General features: G+C 35.6%; 1 protein-coding gene across 10 annotated transcripts in view; it reads right to left on the reverse strand.

Annotated features, from left to right (window-relative positions):
- The window catches only part of LOC128237607 (tyrosine-protein phosphatase non-receptor type 4-like), an 83,860-nt gene that overhangs the window by 40,485 nt on the left and 23,592 nt on the right, over positions 1-19,783 (reverse strand). For 5 of the 10 annotated variants that reach the window (XM_052953281.1, XM_052953274.1, XM_052953268.1 and 2 more), the window contains 10 exons: positions 19,566-19,663; positions 19,016-19,136; positions 17,080-17,167; positions 15,333-15,380; positions 13,962-14,050; positions 11,931-12,024; positions 11,172-11,332; positions 9,531-9,599; positions 8,826-8,888; positions 6,518-6,775 (listed from right to left, as the gene is read on the reverse strand). In XM_052953281.1, coding sequence (XP_052809241.1) covers positions 6,518-6,775; positions 8,826-8,888; positions 9,531-9,599; positions 11,172-11,332; positions 11,931-12,024; positions 13,962-14,050; positions 15,333-15,380; positions 17,080-17,167; positions 19,016-19,136; positions 19,566-19,663 — 1,089 coding nt within the window. The remainder of the gene's footprint in view (positions 1-6,517; positions 6,776-8,825; positions 8,889-9,530; positions 9,600-11,171; positions 11,333-11,930; positions 12,025-13,961; positions 14,051-15,332; positions 15,381-17,079; positions 17,168-19,015; positions 19,137-19,565; positions 19,664-19,783) is intronic. The other 5 variants (XM_052953238.1, XM_052953260.1, XM_052953252.1 and 2 more) reach the window with 5 other exon arrangements.

Genomic DNA, 19,783 nt, shown 5'->3' on the forward strand with positions numbered 1-19,783 from the left:
AAAAATAAGAGAATTCCAGGTCTTTGGCACGACACTTCGTCATCTTAATACTTGATATAGAAGTCACCAATGCAATATTATTCCAAAATCTCACCATGAATTACAAAGTTATGGACAAGACACGAAAGCAAGAAAGCAGTACGGACTAACGGATTGGACAGTGGAATGTGAATGACCCGCATCATATCTATATAAAGCCTCCAATTCACTTTGTGAAGCCGAGTATAATAATTCCTGCATTACCACCTGAATCAAACTCAGACACTGTCGTTAACAATAACTGTCACAGGAATGTGATAAAAGCCCCTGAAAGGCCTTGTTAGATAGAAAACCATTAGTGTTTGGGCATATATGGGTAGCCATTAGTATAAAACATATTGTCATGATGACCTGCTCTGATGGAGTTTGGCAATATTGATCGCTTACATTTTTATAGAGCTAAGTATGAACCAAAGATGATAAATTACTGCAAGATGGAGTGGATGTAATTGTATAAGAGACTGTTGGGCATTAGGGAACAAGAAACCATATACGTATGTAAACACTTAACATCATGTTAGAGAACTTTTTGCCAGGATTCTATTTTTTACTGAAAACCTAGAATAGAAATGAAAGGTTTGAAAAAGTTTAACTTTTATTTTAAAGAGAATGAAGGAACAAAATAACTAGCATTTGAGAACTTTAAATGAATGGATGTAGGTAAATTGGCTACATGACGTTGATTGTATTGAAATCCTGGTATCCAACTGTCAGACTATATACTAAAACAATGAAGAGAATGGATGGTTAAATCCATATTTGTTTCATATAATTCAGAAATAATTGTTCAACAAATTGCCCTTATCAAGGAGGATAACTTTTGATTACAGGCACTCTTAAAAACCTATTTCAATGTTTTTTGCGTCATCGTTGTTATTCTCAATGGATTCTCTGGCCCCAATTTCTCAAACCTTCTGAAGTATCTTATAACAGGATTAAGCTAAGCTCATTATTTTTGTTTTTTCTTTAATTCGCATAATATATAATCTTAAAGAGTTTTAAGATTTTAAATAGGAATTATCTCTATGATAATCACAATAAACCAATTTTTATTCATAAAAATCAAATTTAAGTATGTAATTTTGGCTAATTGAAATAAGCTACTTAATTTAAGCCTGTTAAGCTTAAGAAGTTTCTTAAAATTTGAGCTAGGCTCTGTCTTACTAGCTCGACAGTTAGCTTATACCGGTAATACATTTAGTGTGTTTCCTTGCTTTATAGTGAAAAATGAAATACTGTTTTTGTTTTCCCAAGGATTTTTTTTTTTTACATTAATTATTTTATATAAATCTTATGAGCTTTTTCAGACACCATGGATTTTGAAATGAAATTGACCCACGGAAAGGGAATCAATACATGTATTGGATGGTCTTCTGTCACAAAGTCAATATTTTTGTCAGCAAGCATTGATGAATAGTGAAGGTTTAGTATGTCCCAACGATTTAACGCTCCTAACAATCATGGCCGACAACAGAAATAAAAGTTGGTAAAGCTAATTTCAATTTTTCACGACCCTGTTGACATCTATTCAATACTTTTGACTTGGATACCCGATATTTATTTGAAATTTCAAAAAAGTTTATAAACAGGACTAATCAGCAATCAATACCACCATAGACTTTTACAAAAACTTTGATGAAGGCAAATTTGTGATTAGAGATGAGTAAGAGATGATACTTCTGATTGCAAATGAACTTTTTAGTTTCAGTTTTAAGTTGGTCAACCCTTTTCCATAAGAAGTGCATCACATCTATATCGGCTGTTGATCAACTTCCTACATCAGAGAATCCAACTGCATCGATCAGCCGGTTGGCATGTACTTGACATATCACCAGGAATTAACTACTGAAATGGCCAGCTAATACATGTAGTTAAAGCCACTGTTTGTGCATTGTATTCATGCTTTGTTCTACTCATTCACATGTCTGTCTATATGCAAACAGTAGTTTGGTCAAAGTAGTTTGGTCATAGAATTCAGAATCTTAGCGAGCCTAAGGCATTATAAATGCATCTTGGACTGCTTTTAAGATATAAAACTTGGTTGGCTTACTAATACTAACCAAACAAATGCCCAAGTGTGAAGCTTATTAACGTACAGCCTCTCAAACTCATGCTTTATCATGTCTGTAATAATCATGCTATTTAATGTATGATCGTGCCTGGAGTGTCTGTGTGCATAAAAATTGACTTCTAATCATAATGTTGACGTTAAAAGCTTGTGACCATCAGAGTGACAGTGGAGGACCAGATAGAGTGTATGAGAGGCGGATAAGATGGGGGTCGTCATAGACGCCAGTGTGGGGGGTGTGGGGTGTACAGTTTATTAAAATTTTGGAGCCTTTCAATACATCAATGTGACAAATTCTGTTTGCTAATACTTTGTAAGTCCCTGAAAGTTCATTATCAATATGTAGATAAGAGAGGAAAATATTGACCCAGTCATTGCCACTCGTGCAGTAAAACAAACAGCCTCAAATGGTTTACGATTGATTTGTGTACGCTTCATATACAGTATTCAATTGTTTTACAGAGGAAGACCAGCCCGGTTTAGTACTTGTACAACTGAACTGCGATGGAAAAGAACCAATCTTTATACCCTCAGGCATGAAATGTTAGTATAATATGCACACCCATGAGGAAGGGCAATAACTGCGCTACATTTATGGACCTTGTTACACGTGTACACATTTATAACATGTGAATTCTTCAAACATTTCATTACCATATTTAAAAACCATCCATTAGAGTTCATAATATCTGACCTCCGTCAACAAGATCTATGTTTCATTTACATTTTGATAGCTAAATTTTAAATTTATGTACTGCATTCTTAACTTCAGAGGACCACAATATGAAAACCTTGGGAAAACCTTATCATTGAGCATTTCAAATATTTTCATACACCCTTCAGACAATGTACCTTATCTTAGCTGAAATAATGTATTCCACTTCAATTGAAAGTCACTTATGGTCCTCAAGAATGTAAATCAAACTGAATTTTCTCAAATATTGAACAAATTACCACTCTGAAGAAACCAAGTAAGTAGCATCATAAAAGTGAAGACAAAAGCAAGGAAACAATAATTATTCTCCTTTATATAATAAATAATAAAGGGATAATAAAGCTGATTTGACCAAAGTCAATAAGAGCAATAAGAGCAATAAGCTCTAAGTATTCCTCAGGAAATAAAACTCTACAACTGTTAAGAGTTAAAAAAACAAATTTATTGTACCATGTTTGAGAGAATTTTCATTGCTTTCGGCTATACATGAACTCCAATATTGAAAGTATTACAAGTAGACGGACATTAACCCTGCTATAAATAGCATGCAAAATAATTGTAACACTATGAACTAATACACATGCAAGTTATTAAACGTTGTGCTTGACAATATGGTACAAAACTGTTACTCATGACTGTTATTATACTTTTCAATTACTCAGGTTGGTGGCGCAGTCACTATCTGAATAGTCATACTGTTCATATATTGCCAAACCGAGACATTCCACCTTCAACTTCTCTCATTTTTTTTAAAGGATTGTCTCAATGTTCTAAATCATTTAACTTTCTATGAGCTCTCATGATCAACAATGCTGTGTTAAAGTCATGTCTATGAATATCATGATTAACGGGGCTTGAAATGCTTGATAGTGAACATTTTACAATCTGAACCGATCAGATTGGTCCAATTGGTATTAGGTTTCTGTAATCAGCGATGACCTCTGTGCCTATATGTCACATGAATGCAACATTTCATTGTTTCAAGCAGATAATGGGTAAGATCCACACCGTTTGTGCACAGATATGTACTTGAGCAATTTATTTCTTATCTTCTGAACACATCAAGATATGGAATCAAAAATTGAGACTCTTCTTGTTCTGTAATTGCTGGGAATTGACATTAACTTTCTATTGAAATGTAACTTTTATATCAGACTTTTGATGATGCACCAGCCCTGACTTAATTGTTAAGAAGGCCATAAATGAAAGTTAACTTTCTTAGCTTGAAATGTCTCCATTATAGCAAGTGGGCATGCATGAGCTTCAAAATAACCCACTTAATGTGGGGGCGGGGGATGGGGGGGGGGGGGTGTGAGCATTTAGCAACTGGGATTTGTTGGGTGAAGGGGGGGGGGGAATGATATTATTAACAGAGGCAAGACAGTAGACACTGAAAGAAGATGGCCTCTAAATCAACTTTTAACATTTATTCTTAACTTGTTATTTCTTTAAAAGAACCATGAATATTAAATAAGTTATATGAGCCTTTCGCAACAAGCAATGCATAACATACTTGAAACTTTGCTAAATGATAGCCATTAAATAAATAACATAAGACTATCTGAACAAATCCACTTCCCAGAGACAACACTAGATATAATAGAACAAACACTTCTGGTGGAACTTCAAAATCACAATGATAACTAAAATGAACAATTGGGATGTTTGGTTAGCGTCCATGATGACAGATCACAGATCGCTATATAAACTGTAATTTCAATTGTAAAGATTTTAGAGCAAATATATAATGATGTGCATGACTGTTCATGTAATCTGTTGTACTTAAAATGAAGTATGATCAGGGGGAGAAAACTGATGGAGCAAAAATCCCTGAAATTTACACTGTGGGTCCAGCTCTCCGCACCTTGGTGTGTGTTGGGGGGGGGGGGACACAGTGGACAAAGGCTCATTTTAGCTCCATGGTTTAAAGCCTTTTAAGAGCCAAAATTGCATTTAATCATATCTGTATCAGTTGTTAAGGATTAAAAAAGATCCCAGAAATCCATGTAGATTCTCACCCCTAAATGATATTATACAAAAAAAAATCACAGAGATTACGCAAATAATTGCAGGGGGTAATAAAAACATTAAATGGATTGTTCAAATATGAGATGTTACGTCAATATCTGGTGGAATTGGCAACCAAAACACACTGGGTTTTTAATTACAGTGAGTTAAATAATTAACAATAACTGAAAAGAACTTATTACATTCAATTGCAAAGTCCACAACAAATGAACTAAATTGCAAAATTCCTTTCAGCATTGTCATCAGACAATAGAAAGGTATAATCAATAGCTTAAAATACAAGTAATTGTATACTAGAATTTCGCTTTAAAAGGCTGTATAACAATTATAAGCCAGCAAAATCTATAATCACTACAAAAGACTTGTATTTTTCACTTGTGAAGCTATTGTTTTCAAGTGGGGTAACTACATTCCTGATCAATATATAACATGAATATTACTTGGCTAACATAACTAGAGACCATTTGTTTAAAGCCTTGTATGTAATATCCTTATACATGATTACAAAACATCAAGTATAAATTAAAACAATTTCTGTGCTTTAATGGGTAAATGGTCAAACTTCTATGTATTTTTTGGCAACAGAATGGATCGTTTAGATTTGACATCCTATGCTGTAATAAGCTCAGCAGCAACATCAACTCTAAAAAAAAAATTACTTTGTCCGCTTATGCGAGATGTTTTTTTTAACCCAATTGCTCCCTCAATCCTAATTTTAACAACAAAAGTTTTTGCTGCAGATCAATAGCTGCTTGCATCGGGACTTAAAAATTAAAATAGGAAAGTTGAAAGGGAAAATATATTAAGCATATTCTCAAGCCAGTCAATCAATAGGTCCATCATACAAAGGCAGAAATACTTGTGAAAGCACAAGTTTTGTTGACTTTGTGAGTGCACACTGTAAACAAGCATTCCTATAAAGCTGTTAAACCCAGGGTATGTAAATAAATAATGCATCATGTTAACAAATTCTTCATTGAGTTTTGTTATGTCATATCAAACTTCCGCTCAGATATCACTTTAGAGATCTTTAAATGTTCTCTAAGATCAGTTTAATCATTTTATTCAGGAAAGAGAATGGGATTACTGCCACAAAGGTTTCAGATGGTACTGCCAGGAGAATGGGAAAAACACAACTCCCATTAGATAGAAATCAAAATCCCATTTGAGAATAACCTCTACTTAGTATTGGTTATCTAGCTTGACCATGAAGGTTGTCTAGTTAGCTCAGTGGTTAGAGCACTTGCTTCTCCCCAAAGAGGTTCGGGCTGAAATCCCAGCCCTGAGTCATTCAATAACCACCTTAGATTGAACTGAATTTTAAGAGTAGCATCTGAAATCTGAATGCTTCGATTTGACAATAAGATTAATTGGTCAAAAGACTGAATGGAATCATTAAGGTATGTCTGAGGATAAGGATAAAAACTGTATTGAATACGATCCCTGGGCAACATGCGAGTTTGCTTGGTTGGCACCAAACCAGACAAGTGGATTTTCTTTGGGCAGTCCAGTTTCCCCCACAACACAAGCACACTCTTTTGAAGCGTTGTGCCAACGAAAGTGGCTGAGTAAAAGTTAATATAACTTGTTGTAAAAGTCAGTTAAGACTTACACATGCTACAGCAGCAGATGTACAAACTACAAGACAAGATCAGGCTTCTACTTACTCATTAGATTTGTCTGAGTGTAGGGATGTACGGGAAGATGAACCCATCTTATAATCGTGCGGTAATGTCGCTCGCTGGTGGTTAGGGTGCTGGCCGTCAGATCGATTAAAACCGCCAGACTCAGGAGACTGGGGAACTCCCGAGAATGTCTGTGACTTAGATATGGGCGCATTTTTATACCCGTCTATAGAGTTTTTAATGATCATATTCCGCTGACAAGGTCCTATAGTTTGTCTACTGTAACGCTTGCTAGGTGATCTGCAAAATATACAAGTCAGAGAATACATAAAGCAAAGAATTATTTCATGAAAATATTAAATCAAGACTTTGTCTTCGTGCACGGTACAAGTCAACGAAGCTCAATATTTCTACACAAGCTCAAGAACATTCAATATCATCTAGATTTCTGTTAAACAGATTATGCAGTAGCATCAAAGATCTTTAACATCATCATTGTGACAGTTCATAAATTATGTAAAATACACTAAAATAAATAAATTAAAGTAGATGTACATAAAAATGGTAACCCTAACTACCAAGACAGCAGAAACAAGATGTTAGTAGAAACTAAACCAGGCATCTGTTCTATAAAACAAACAATGGACAACATTCTAAATCTTTACTTTTCAAAATAAGACCACATATTCAAAGTATAATCATTTTTTTTTAAGAACATGATTAAACCATAAAAAAGTATTTTGTAGATAAGCCATAATTAATTAAATAGTCAAAGGGGTGATAACTCCCTCAAAATTACTAAGTTTCTGAAGAAAATCTAACATGGTTTGTATTTAATGAGGAAGAACATGTGTATTAAAAGTTATGTAAATCTGTCAACCCAGTCTTAAGTTACGAGTCGGGACACAGTTGCTTTTTTTGCAAACTGTAAGTTTCAAACGGGACATTACTGTAAAGAATTAGTGGTTTGTAACCAAGCATATTTAAATTATGGACTAATAAAGAAAGTTTTACCAAATATGCATTAGATCAAATATGGATAGCTTAATGTACAAAAATATAATAAATACACTATATAATTGGCATATTTAGAACTATAAAGATACGAGTTTGAACGTTACAACTGACAGCTAAATAAAGCAATCATTTAATCTTTTAAATTACAGCCCAAATTACTACAAAATACTTTTCCAACTCAGTTATAGAGATGAGTAATAAATTATCAAATTTTATTAGAAATATCTCAAATTTAATGGACCCTGTTTAAAGTGATTCCCAGGGTAGGTATAGGAGCATAAAAACATCACAAACATGATTACCTATTATGGAATATTTTCAATAGAGATTTCGAACACTATAAGAGATCATGTCAACTTGCATACATGAAAACAAGGAATTTGATATGGAGCTGGATACAGATATCGCTGACTGTTGTATAAACTGAAAAAACTATTATGTAAAAACACAACAGCCTCAATAAGAGAAGTAAAATGCCATTTTGGCATGAGGCCTATTTAACAAAGCTTTATTCTATTACCCATACAACAAAGGATTTCAATTACATCATGAGCAACGCATTAAACAAGCATATCTGATCCTCTTACAAAGCTTTGCTTACATCTAGAGTAAAAATGCATTTATGTTAAAGACACAAAAACAGGTCACTCAACTTATGTTGAAAATGAATGAAAAACATTGCATTTTTGAAAGTTTACTTTTTGGGTTATAAAATTTATCTGCAAGTAATATGACGCAGAATCTCACCAAAACAATAACATATGTTAAATTTAACAATGCAAAATAAAATAAATAAATGAAAACACCCAATTGTTCATCAAAATCCTTTTGAGCTGTATGAATGAATGAAAAAAGAAGTTAGTAAAAATAGAATCATGTAAGAGGTCAATGATATGTTTGTTCCCCATTGGTATCATTATAAAGTAAACATTTCATGTCCACAATTACAGAGAGAAAATGTAATACTCATTCAAAACAACACCATCATGATCATTATGAGATAAAGAAACTAAGACCTTATAAGGTGTAACAACATTGCTAAAAGTAACCACAAGCTAGACCTCATAAGGTGTAACAACATTGCTTAAAGTAACCACAAGACCTCATAAGGTGTAACAACATTGCTAAAAGTAACCACAAGACCTCATAAGGTGTAACAACATTGCTTAAAGTAACCACAAGACCTCATAAGGTGTAACAACATTGCTAAAAGTAACCACAAGACCTCATAAGGTGTAACAACATTGCTAAAAGTAACCCCAAGGACAGAGTATATGGTAAGGGTATGTGAGATATATGACTAGAACAAAATGCCCTAGATCCTGTAACGTACCGGATATCATGTCTGCGCTGGCTGTATGATAAGCCATGAGTGATGACGGGAGACGTGGAATGTCTTCAAAAATAACCAAAAATGTACAATAACCAAGTGTGCAGCAGTAAATAAGTGACATGAATAAAATAAGAAACTAAATACTACAGAATTAATAGCATAATTACAACAAAATGGATGTCCAAATAAAAACATGAATGCATTAAATAAGTTATAAGGTTAGAAAGATTATAAACACAAACAGTTTGACAAAATGGTAACAGAAATGGTAATATTTAAGTATTTCTGTGTTCCCTTTTTTCAAAGAAGGGGTTAAAGAAAGGTAATGAAGGAAGAAGAGATGAGATAAACCAAGATGCTGTACTGACTTGTAAAAAACAGTTCCCTACTGGCCAGGCACTTAAATGTTTCAGATGGGACTCTAAAGTTATGGTCAGACTTTTACCGTACGAAACTGGAACCCCTGCATTGCAGACTGATGAATAAACACACCTGTTTACACAAGCCTGAAATTTCTTGGCCAGTAGGGAACTAATTGGAACATGCTGAAGAAAATAACATGGGTAAACATAATGGGACTTGCTACTTAAAATAAAAAGCAAAACTGAGGACCTTGGGGGCAAAAAATGATAAGTACTGTACAATATCTCAGGCCAGAGGATGCTTGGTGCTAATAATCATGACAGTACCATAGGGAGGGCTCACCTGGTAAAAGAACGCTCAAGTTTGGCACGGCGTTTCGACTCCTCTATAGTTTGAAACTCTGTTCTACCACTGAAATAGTCCAGCAAGGGAGTGAACTCTTACTGAATAGTTCACATACACACACACAGGGGAGGTAATGCACTCACACGCACGCACACACACTGGAGTAAAGCGGATATACTGTTATTTCAGTAAGCATTCAAGGGAGTTAATAAACAGAGAGAACCTCGGTACAAATCAGATTTGAAAGCAAACTAGAGAATTCCGTTCTTAACATAGATGGAATCACTTTTTTAAAGAAAAAATGTTATGAGTAAATGTTATGTCAAAACTTATACCATATTTTTTTAACTAAGATTGTCATCTGAAAACAACTAACATTTATAAAATTTCTTCAGCATGGGAGTAATGGTTATGTAGAAAGCAGGAGAAAAGACAAACACATGGGTCAGATGCCTGGTCAGATTTTAGTGGGTTATAGAAAAACAAACACAGGGTGAGCACAGGTTATATGGGGTAAAGTTTACACTACAGCTACGCCCTGCCCCCAGAGAAAGGAGGCAAGGTCAGCCATCTTCTATCAAGGCAATTCAATTAAAGAAGACAACTGCCAAACATTTCTGATATTCTTACAAAAGTGAGTTTTAAAAAGAGAATTGGAAGATCTTCTACAGCTATATCCCTAGCTACACGTGTGCAAATCTTTCCCACCATCAAATAATACATAGAGGATCTTACATCCGTTGCCATTGTACACACACATTTGTGAAACAAGTTTAGCGAAGAGCTTTACAACTTTTACATAACAAGTTTCATATATGATAAAGCAAGGAATCAAGTCTTTCAACAAGCTGATTTTTTTAGCATTACATCTGTTTTATATTTACCATCTTTTTTTATAAACAGTAATCATAAAACCATTCATAAAACTTGTCAAAACAAATCAGTGTAACATCTTTTAAGCCTACAGTCACTTTTTTTTGCAGGATGAATCACAAATTTTGTATTAAATGGGAACGAATGTAGAATTATTTTTATTGGTCCTCAAAAAAAGAAGATTTATTCCCTCATGTTAAACCATAAATTTTATAATAGCTTTATACCATGAAAAGTAGAGCTGTCACAGAAGTGACGAATACCCCCATATGCCGCCAAAACACAGGAATGGTAAACTATTTCTTTGAAAAGGGGCCTTAAAAATAAATTGTTTGTAAAAGAGGTCAAACTTAATCTGTATTCTATGGTGTTGAACAAGTTTACCAAAAGTTATGTAAATCCTTCCACCCTGTCATAAGATATAGTTGAAACGCCATTTTTTGGGGCATATTTTAAGTTGCACAGAGGTCATTTCTCTGTTAAAAACTAGTGGATTGTAACCAAAGTCGATTTTGAACCTAATATGGTTTAAACAAGTGCACCAAAAGCTATTAATTATTGTCCGAACATAACTGACCGACTGAGTGACATACAAGCCCACTCCATTAGAGCCCCTCAAACTGTTTGGTGGCGGCATAATAAGCAACATCATGTCATAATGTCTTACTTAAAAAAACACATTCATTTCTACCTTAAGAATAAACTGGAGCATAACTGACAGAAGGCAGACCTGTGGCCCCACCATAGCTCCATACACATACTGACCTATATCTAAACTTGGATCCTATGGAGAAGATCTTTTTCTGGTGTGGGTTTGGAGTGTGTAGACGGAAGAATGTGTGATGCTCCACGCACGATTTCCACATGTTCTTACACGAGCGGTAACTGACCATATTAAATCCTATCAAGTTTTCCACTGCATCATTCTGCAACACAATATTGCTTTATGTAAATAACATATATACCCAATCCCCTATCCAGTAGTCTCCCTTGGTGAGCAGAGATCCATGCAACCACATACAAAAGCTGCTGGACTTCAGCTATATAACATAAATCACTGTAGTTTATTTGCCATGCGTCCTATACACAGTAATTTACGGTATAAAAATGGCTTTACCTCTGTTCCAACAAAGGGAAGTAACTGCTGTATGGAGTTTGACATAATGATATGCATGACTACTGTACAACAAAGGGAAGTAACTGTTGTGTGGAGTTTGGCATTTATCATGCATGTGCTTACAATTAATCATATTATGGTTGTTTATATCTTACAGTCACATGATTCAAGTGGTCTCTGGTTTGATCCTCGGCGAGGGCATTTTCTCTAACATCAGGCCAACATTCTGGCTTGGTTAATGAGGGCTTAAACATCTTTTGATTGACTGACAACTTTGTGATAATTAATTGACTGTCAAATCCTGACACCTTTGAAGAATGAAGACTTCGCATTGGCCATCAAGAACTGCTATTCTAAAGAAAATGTTGTTTAAAAAGTTGCAAACCAGAATCAATTTTCCCACCAACCTTTGCAGCTGTAGGAAACCCCAATATTACCTGCTCTCTTCTTAACTGAATAAAGAACTGTTTCCTTTTAAAGGAGATTTTCACTATTTTAGACCTGAAATGAAACAAACCATTGTAATAAAAACCATATACATGAAAACAAAAAGTGAACAGCTTTGCACTTTAATTAAAACAATGAATGGTAGGAGAGAAAGCCTTTACTGACATTTTATTTAAAATTACTGACAGGACGCTTAAAGACTTTGGGATTGTTTGCCCTGTTTTAGAATGAAAATACCATTTGTCAATTAGACTTTAGCGAGTTGTTCTTAATAGATGTCAAGTTAACTAAGATCTATTAACTCTAGTATCACATGGACTTCTTTGTATGTGTTGGAATGTGTGCATGAAGTCACCATTGACATTACAAATGTGTGCGTTACAAAATTCAATTATATAGCTTCAATGTCATCGTAAAAAAAATAATCTGTGATAATGAAACCATGGTATTTCAATGGAACTTTAATGAAGTCATCTCATGATCAAACTTGGTCAATACAATGTGCCTACAAACACTGTCACTTAATTTAATCCTGATTGGGTAGAAAAAGTAAGTATCTGTCTGCACAAGTAATAAACCCAAGTATGTTTTACTGTAAAAGGGGAATAACTCTGGTGTAACTGGCCCAATTTATCACATAAATGACCCTGACTGAGTCATCATGCCAATAATAAACAATATCATAAATTTTCATCATTGAGTGAGTAAGTCATTATCTTCACAAGATATAAATCGATTACCACTTTAATATAAAATGGCATCACTCCTGCGTTACTGGGACTATTAATCACACAAACTATCAAAGGTTTATATAAACCTACTATATGGGGTGGGCATGCTGTAGGTGTATAGGTATGAGTCTGCCAATCACCCAAGAGGTTGTGGGTTTGATCCTGCCTAGGGGTCCTTATCGTGGGCTCTTAAACAGTACTTTCTACTACCCAGGAAATGTACACGAGAGCGATTCATATCAGCTTATAGCAGTCTTCCCAATCAGGCAATAATTTTTCTGTTTTTAATGTAAGAGTGACATTATGTGTTGTCATGTAATGGGCAAATAAGCCAGTGAGGGTACTTTTTCATTTTGCGCGTTTATCTCCCTTAGTTAGAATTAGGTCATTTTTGCAATGAAAATACTGAGAAATTTGTATTTTCTTTAGAATTAAGACAAGTTTTGGGTTACCCACAGAGTAAGTTCCAATATAATTCATTCCATTAATATTTGATAAATCAGTTTCTTAAGCTGATATTTTCTACATTTTCTGTTATGTATTTTTCATGTTTGTTTGTATGCAGGGGTCATCCTTGCAAACTCTTGTTTTTCATTTAAACTATTGGTAAGTGTTTGCTATATCAGTTAAGTATATTTAAAGTTTCTAGGCATTAACTGCATTAATCTAGCAGTCCAGATTTAGACTTTTAAAGGAAAACTAGGCATTTTAACTAAGTAAGCTGTCTTTCTAATTATATTTTTTTTGTAGGTAATTTTGCTTGTTTTAATATAATTTTTGTTTGTTGTAGATTTCTACCTTCCCCTGGGAAGTTTGTATTGTTATAAACATAGAAACATTACACATCATACTACAGCTACTAAGGGCAATTTATCCTACAATCAATAGTGACTGAGAAATAATGCTCACCAACAATGTTGTCAAGTTTTAAGTTGATTGGATAACAAATACTTAGTTATTTTCTGCACAAGACTTTAACTTAATATTTTGAAATGGTAAAGGGCCATAACGTTGAAGTTACTAAAGAGATTTACTCCCAAATTGAACTTGATGGAGGCATCATGCCAATAAAAACTATAACCAAGTTTCATTAAGATTGGATTATAAATATTTAAGTTATTATCTGCACAAGGTTTGGCTGGTGCCACAGCCACAACGGACGCAATAACTCAGCTTGAACAACAGACAAACTCACACTTGTCAGTGCATGTAGCTATGTGTTAAATACTGCTTGTATATATATATATATATGGAGCTTACCAGGGGAATGTGTTTATTTTCATGTTGTTCTGAAAGACGACAAGGCCAACAGAGGTGACGCCTAGGTGGATTTCCAAGTTGCTCTGGTCCTGCCAAAATAAAACACACTGTCAGACAGGCATACCTACAAGAGTTTTCAAGCAAATGTACAGGAGAGGGGAGTCATTACATACATGAGTGGTCATTTGTTACAAACAGAAAAGTTTAGACATACTTACAAGAGAGAAATATTTGAAGAGGTTCTTTGGAAGTTTAGGTATCCCATATTCAAATATAACATGTGAATCTGGATGCCTGGTGACCCTATAATATCTTACTATCATTTGAAAGGGTTTTATGCGGAAAAAATGAATATACCAAACTTCTACATAAAATCATAATACAAGCTTTCTTGGCCTTCAAACATTGCAAAATAGGTCATTTTGATCCAACTGCAGTTAAAAAAGAGCAAAAATACAAATTGCAATAATTGTACCAGGGTATGTATAATGTACTTTTAGTCATTTATATGACAAATTAGAAATCAACAAGTTAATACCATCCAATAATATCAGAACAGTGGAAGGGTCACCAGCCACCAACATTTAACATTAGGGTTAGCAGACAGCGAGCTTATTTGTGGGTCAGATTCCATTAGTTTGTTACAATACACATTTAAGTAAAGAACATGGATTTTCATCAACACAGTGTCATAAGCTGTAAAAATTATGTTGGTAAAAATTCTAATTCTTGGAATATTTCGTACAACAATACATCTATTATAAGAATAAACATGTTATGGAGAATAAGAGAGGGACATGAAGCAGCATTGCCATTGTTTCACTACTGCTAAAACTGCTGTACATTGCATGTTTAAATGCTTCTCTATGCTAGGTTTTCAGCCCATAGACCAAAACTTTACATAAACATAATGCCATCTACCAAAGTCCCTGCCATAGTTTAGTAGTGTCTAACCAATGTGAACATTCCCCATAATGCAATAGTTTAGTAGAATCTAAACAATGTGAACATTCCCCATAATGCAATAGTTGTGGTTGTCAAGTACAAATGTTAGTAAGAACAAAACTTGCTTGTAACCTAAATAGCTTGCCAAACTGAAGGATACAAAGGTGTGTATCTATTACTTACATAAGTTTTTTTAACACCACATTAGGTACATCCATGAAGTATCATAAAAAACTGATATTGAATTACATTCAAACAATAAACTGCAATAGAAGCTACCTTTGTACCCTGTTTTGGCAGATTTGAAAACCAATCAAAATTAATAATACAGAGTTATTTCCCCTATATTGTGGTCAAGTTAATTCCCTTGCATGGTGGAGTTAAACCCCTTGTACATGGGGTGAATACAAAACCGTGTCATCTTGCCTTTCCAAATCTGTGAGGTAGAACCTCATCTACGAACATTGGCAAAACCTGCAGATAGGGGCAGATAATCCACAGTTAAATTATACTATCTTAAAATAAGGGGCAGGATGCCATTTTTTTATAATAATCTTACGGTTAATACAATTCAAGGGCATAAAGGGTTAAATTTTGTCACCAAAATAAAGCAGCAAATTATGAAATTTAACATTGTAACCATGTAATTTTAAGGTTAGATAATGAATAGTGAATGAATCTCAATAAAATCAATTCTTATCCAATGCTTAACATTATTATGAATAACTTTAGGGACAGACAATCTAAATCGATTTTACATAAGGATGAATTCCTTTTTGTTCATATGTATGCTTGCAATGGCTTAAAACTTATAAAATAAGTGATGTTCTTCAACTGACTGGTTTGTCCTGATTAGTTTGAGACAGGATTCACACCGTAAATTCATTTCTCACTTAAAAAGAAAACGCTATTTAAAGAAAAGAAAAACGTGTAACTATTATCCCTCATTATAACAAAGATCACTCAGTGTGTTCTAATATTTTCTAGCAACTATACTTTGAAAAATATAGTGAAAAATCAACCCTTTAGAGCTCAATATGAAAGTGATTCTAATCGACACACCCTTTGTGTATAAGTATAAACACCTAATGTCAAGAAATGTAGCATACTAAATATAAACTAGTGTAATAAGTTGTAGTGACAATGGCGCCATAACACTCACCAAATGCAGGAGTGATATTATCTGTATTGGTACAAAAACTTCCAGGTGTGAAAATAATCCTACATTCATAGCTACACCAGAATCTTGCATACTTATCAAATATATATTTGTTTTAAACCAAATGGTGATAAGATTATTACAACAACAAGATGTTAATTTTTCCATTTAAAACTCACACACAACATTTAAACATCATTTGTTCATCAATAATCACTAAACTATCGCTAAGTCTGACTACAGTCCAGTATAGCGTCACAGTAGGACACAGCCAACAGACTGGTTGTGTAAGGTGTTACTGAAGGACACAGCCAACAGCCCAGCTGTGTAAGATGTTACTGAAGGACACAGACAACAGCCCGGCTGTGTAAGGTGTTACTGAAGGACACAGCCAACAGCCCGGCTGTGTAAGGTGTTACTGAAGGACACAGCCAACAGCCCGGCTGTGTAAGGTGTTACTGAAGGACACAGCCAACAGACTGGTTGTGTAAGGTGTTACTGAAGGACACAGCCAACAGCCCAGCTGTGTAAGATGTTACTGAAGGACACAGACAACAGCCCGGCTGTGTAAGGTGTTACTGAAGGACACAGCCAACAGCCCGGCTGTGTAAGGTGTTACTGAAGGACACAGCCAACAGCCCGGCTGTGTAAGGTGTTACTGAAGGACACAGCCAACAGCCCGGCTGTGTAAGAGGTTACTAAAGGACACAGACAACAGCTGTGTAAGGCATTACTGTAGTTCACACACATCAGCTGTGTAAGATGTCATTATGGGACACAGACCCATTACATGTCACTGTAGGAAACAGACCCGTAGCTCGACAATGAGGACACATACATGAAGGTGCCACCATAGGACACAGACAACAGCTGTGTAAGGTGTCATTGTAGGACACAGACAGCAGCTCAGTATGGTGTCATTGTAGGACACAGAGAAGTGCAGGTGTATAACACAATATAAACTATGATCCTCCCTCGGTGTTACACAAGCCATCCCATTATTTATGTACATACCCGAGCTTTGTGTAGATCTACCCCATACATCTCCAGCCGTTTCGCCTTATCCAGGTAGTTAAACTCTGCATCAGCCGGGGTCTGACCCCTGAAAAAGTTTAAAGCAAATATTGAGATATGGTTTAACGCTTGAGATTGAATCAACATATATCAACAATCTAGTGCCTGTAATATTAAGTCTGTAATCTAGTGCGTGTATAATAGGGCCTGTAATCTAGAGCCTGTAGTCTAGAGCCTGTAGAATATTGCCTGTAATCTAGTGCCTGTACGATAGGGCCTGTAATCTAGGGCCTGTAATCTAAAGCCATAATCTAGAGCCAGTAATCTTGGGCCTGTAATCTCAGGCCTGTACAGGTCACTGTGACCTTGACCTTTGGCCCGATGACCCAGAAAAACAATAGGGGTCATCTACTGGTCAGGCCCAACCTCCAAGTCAAGTTTAAGGGCCATAGGTGCAGGCATTGTCGAGTAATGACACGGACAACCTTTTACCATTCAAGGTCACTGTGACCTTGACCTTTGGCCCGATGACCCCCAAAAACAATGGGGGTCATCTACTGGTCAGGCCCAACCTCCAAGTCAAGTTTGAGTGCCATGGGTGTAGGCATTGTCGAGTTATCACATGGACAACCTTTTACCATTCAAGGTCACTGTGACCTTGACCTTTGGCCCGATGAGCCCCAAAAACAATAGGGTTCATCTACTGGTCAGACCCAACCTCCAAGTCAATTATGAGGGCCATGGGTGCAGGCATTGTTGAGTTATCACTCGGACAACCTTTTACCATTCAATGTCACTATGACCTTGATCTTTAACCCGATGAGCCCCAAAAACAATAGGGGTCAGCTACTGGTCAGGCCCAACCTCCAAGTTAAGAATGAGGGCCAAGGGTGCAGGCATTGTCGAGTTATCACTCAGACATCCTTTTACCATTCAAGGTCACTGTGACCTTGACCTTTGGCCCGATGCCCCCAAAAAACAATAGGGGTCATCTAATGGTCAGGCCCAACTTCCATATCAAGTTTGATGACCATAGGTCTAGGCATTGTTGAGTAATCACTCTGACAAGCTTTAAAATTATTTTACCATTAAAGGTCACTGTGACCTTGACCTTTGACCCGATGAGCCCTAAAATCAATAAGGGTCATCTACTGGTCAGGCCCAACCTTCATGTCAAGTTTGATGACCATACGTCCAGGAATTGTTGAGTTATCACTCAGACAAGCTTTGGTCTACCGACGGAACAACCGAACGACCGACCGACATGCCTGTGCAAAGCAATATACCCCTCTTCTTCTAAGGGGGGCATAATAAAATGTGAATAATTGTAAAAGTTTGATTGGTAATAAAAATCAGCAATTTCATCATCAAAACTCGCCTAGAAAAAGTTTACAATAAAGTGATGATTTGAAGTTTTACCACTTGAGTCAACTCAGACTTGAGACTGTTCATAAACATGGCTCAAAATTGCAAAATTAATCTTCCTTAAATTGTAACTTTCATTCAAACATAGCATTGATGTTGAACATTGCTGAATTAAATTGCTATTTAAATGTTTTACTATTATTTACATGAATTTGAAGACATTGAAAAAAGGTTTTTGTTTTTTCATAAAAATACTTTTCTGTGCCCAAGTCTAGACCTTGACTTGAGACTGTACAGAATCATGGTCCCAGGTGTATAACTAAACCAATGTTTCAGCCAGAACTATGTGACCTACTAGACATGTGTGTAATGCCATCTGACATTTGTTCTCAATAGCAGGTATATATTGAACACTTCATGTCCAAGTTTAAAACTACAGCAATGCTGACACAAAAGCAATGACAATACCTTGACCTTCTACTCTGAACATGGTCAAGCTAAAAAGGGGGTTTGCTTAACAAAGCATCAGAACTAAGACTTTCCATACACTTATACACATTTGAAGTCAAACCTGTGCGACTGATGGTGTTTGTTGACATCTTTTTCGAAGTCATCTGTCTGGTTGGGGATAAACCGGAGGTCCGAGAGATAGCCATCCACATGATCATCTGGGTTAAAGTCACCAAGTTCAGCTGTAACCATATAAAAATATTCAAATGCTACTTCAATATGAGGAAAAGACAGTGGTTTGCAATGTTTTGATGTAGTGCATACGAATAATTTAATACACCAACGTTTATTGCAGACATTTAAACTAAAATACCTGAATAAAGCAAGAAGAATCAAGTTATAACAATGATTGTTCTTCGTCTTTTTTTTCTCTACATTAACCGAATGGATTTAACATGCAGGGGGCCGCTTCAATAACACCTTTTCATCGTAAATTGAAATCATCTTAGTGGCCTAGTTTCAATATTTTCCTACACATTTCAGTGAATTGAACTTAACCAACTGGTATCAAAAATGAACATAATGGCAAATGTAACCCTTTAACAGATTTAAGATTATTAAAGTTATGACTTAAATCCTTTATTGGACCCTGGAGTACGTGGTATACATACACTGTACAGCGTAGCTGGCGAGCAGTGCAGCGGTGGTGTGAGGGCAATGGAGACGACCTTCAAGGATGTCCTTCTTCACTTGCAGGAAAAAGTGGTACCTGAATCAGGGAAACACACACACTGACACACACATTGAAGTATCTGATTGCGGCCTTTCATGAATTTATCATTAATATAACATGTTGAAGCGACATGTTCTGTATTTTTGCAAGGTTACA

This window comes from Mya arenaria, chromosome 1 (genome assembly GCF_026914265.1).
Source record: "Mya arenaria isolate MELC-2E11 chromosome 1, ASM2691426v1".
In the NCBI taxonomy this organism is placed as follows: Eukaryota; Metazoa; Mollusca; class Bivalvia; order Myida; family Myidae; genus Mya; species Mya arenaria.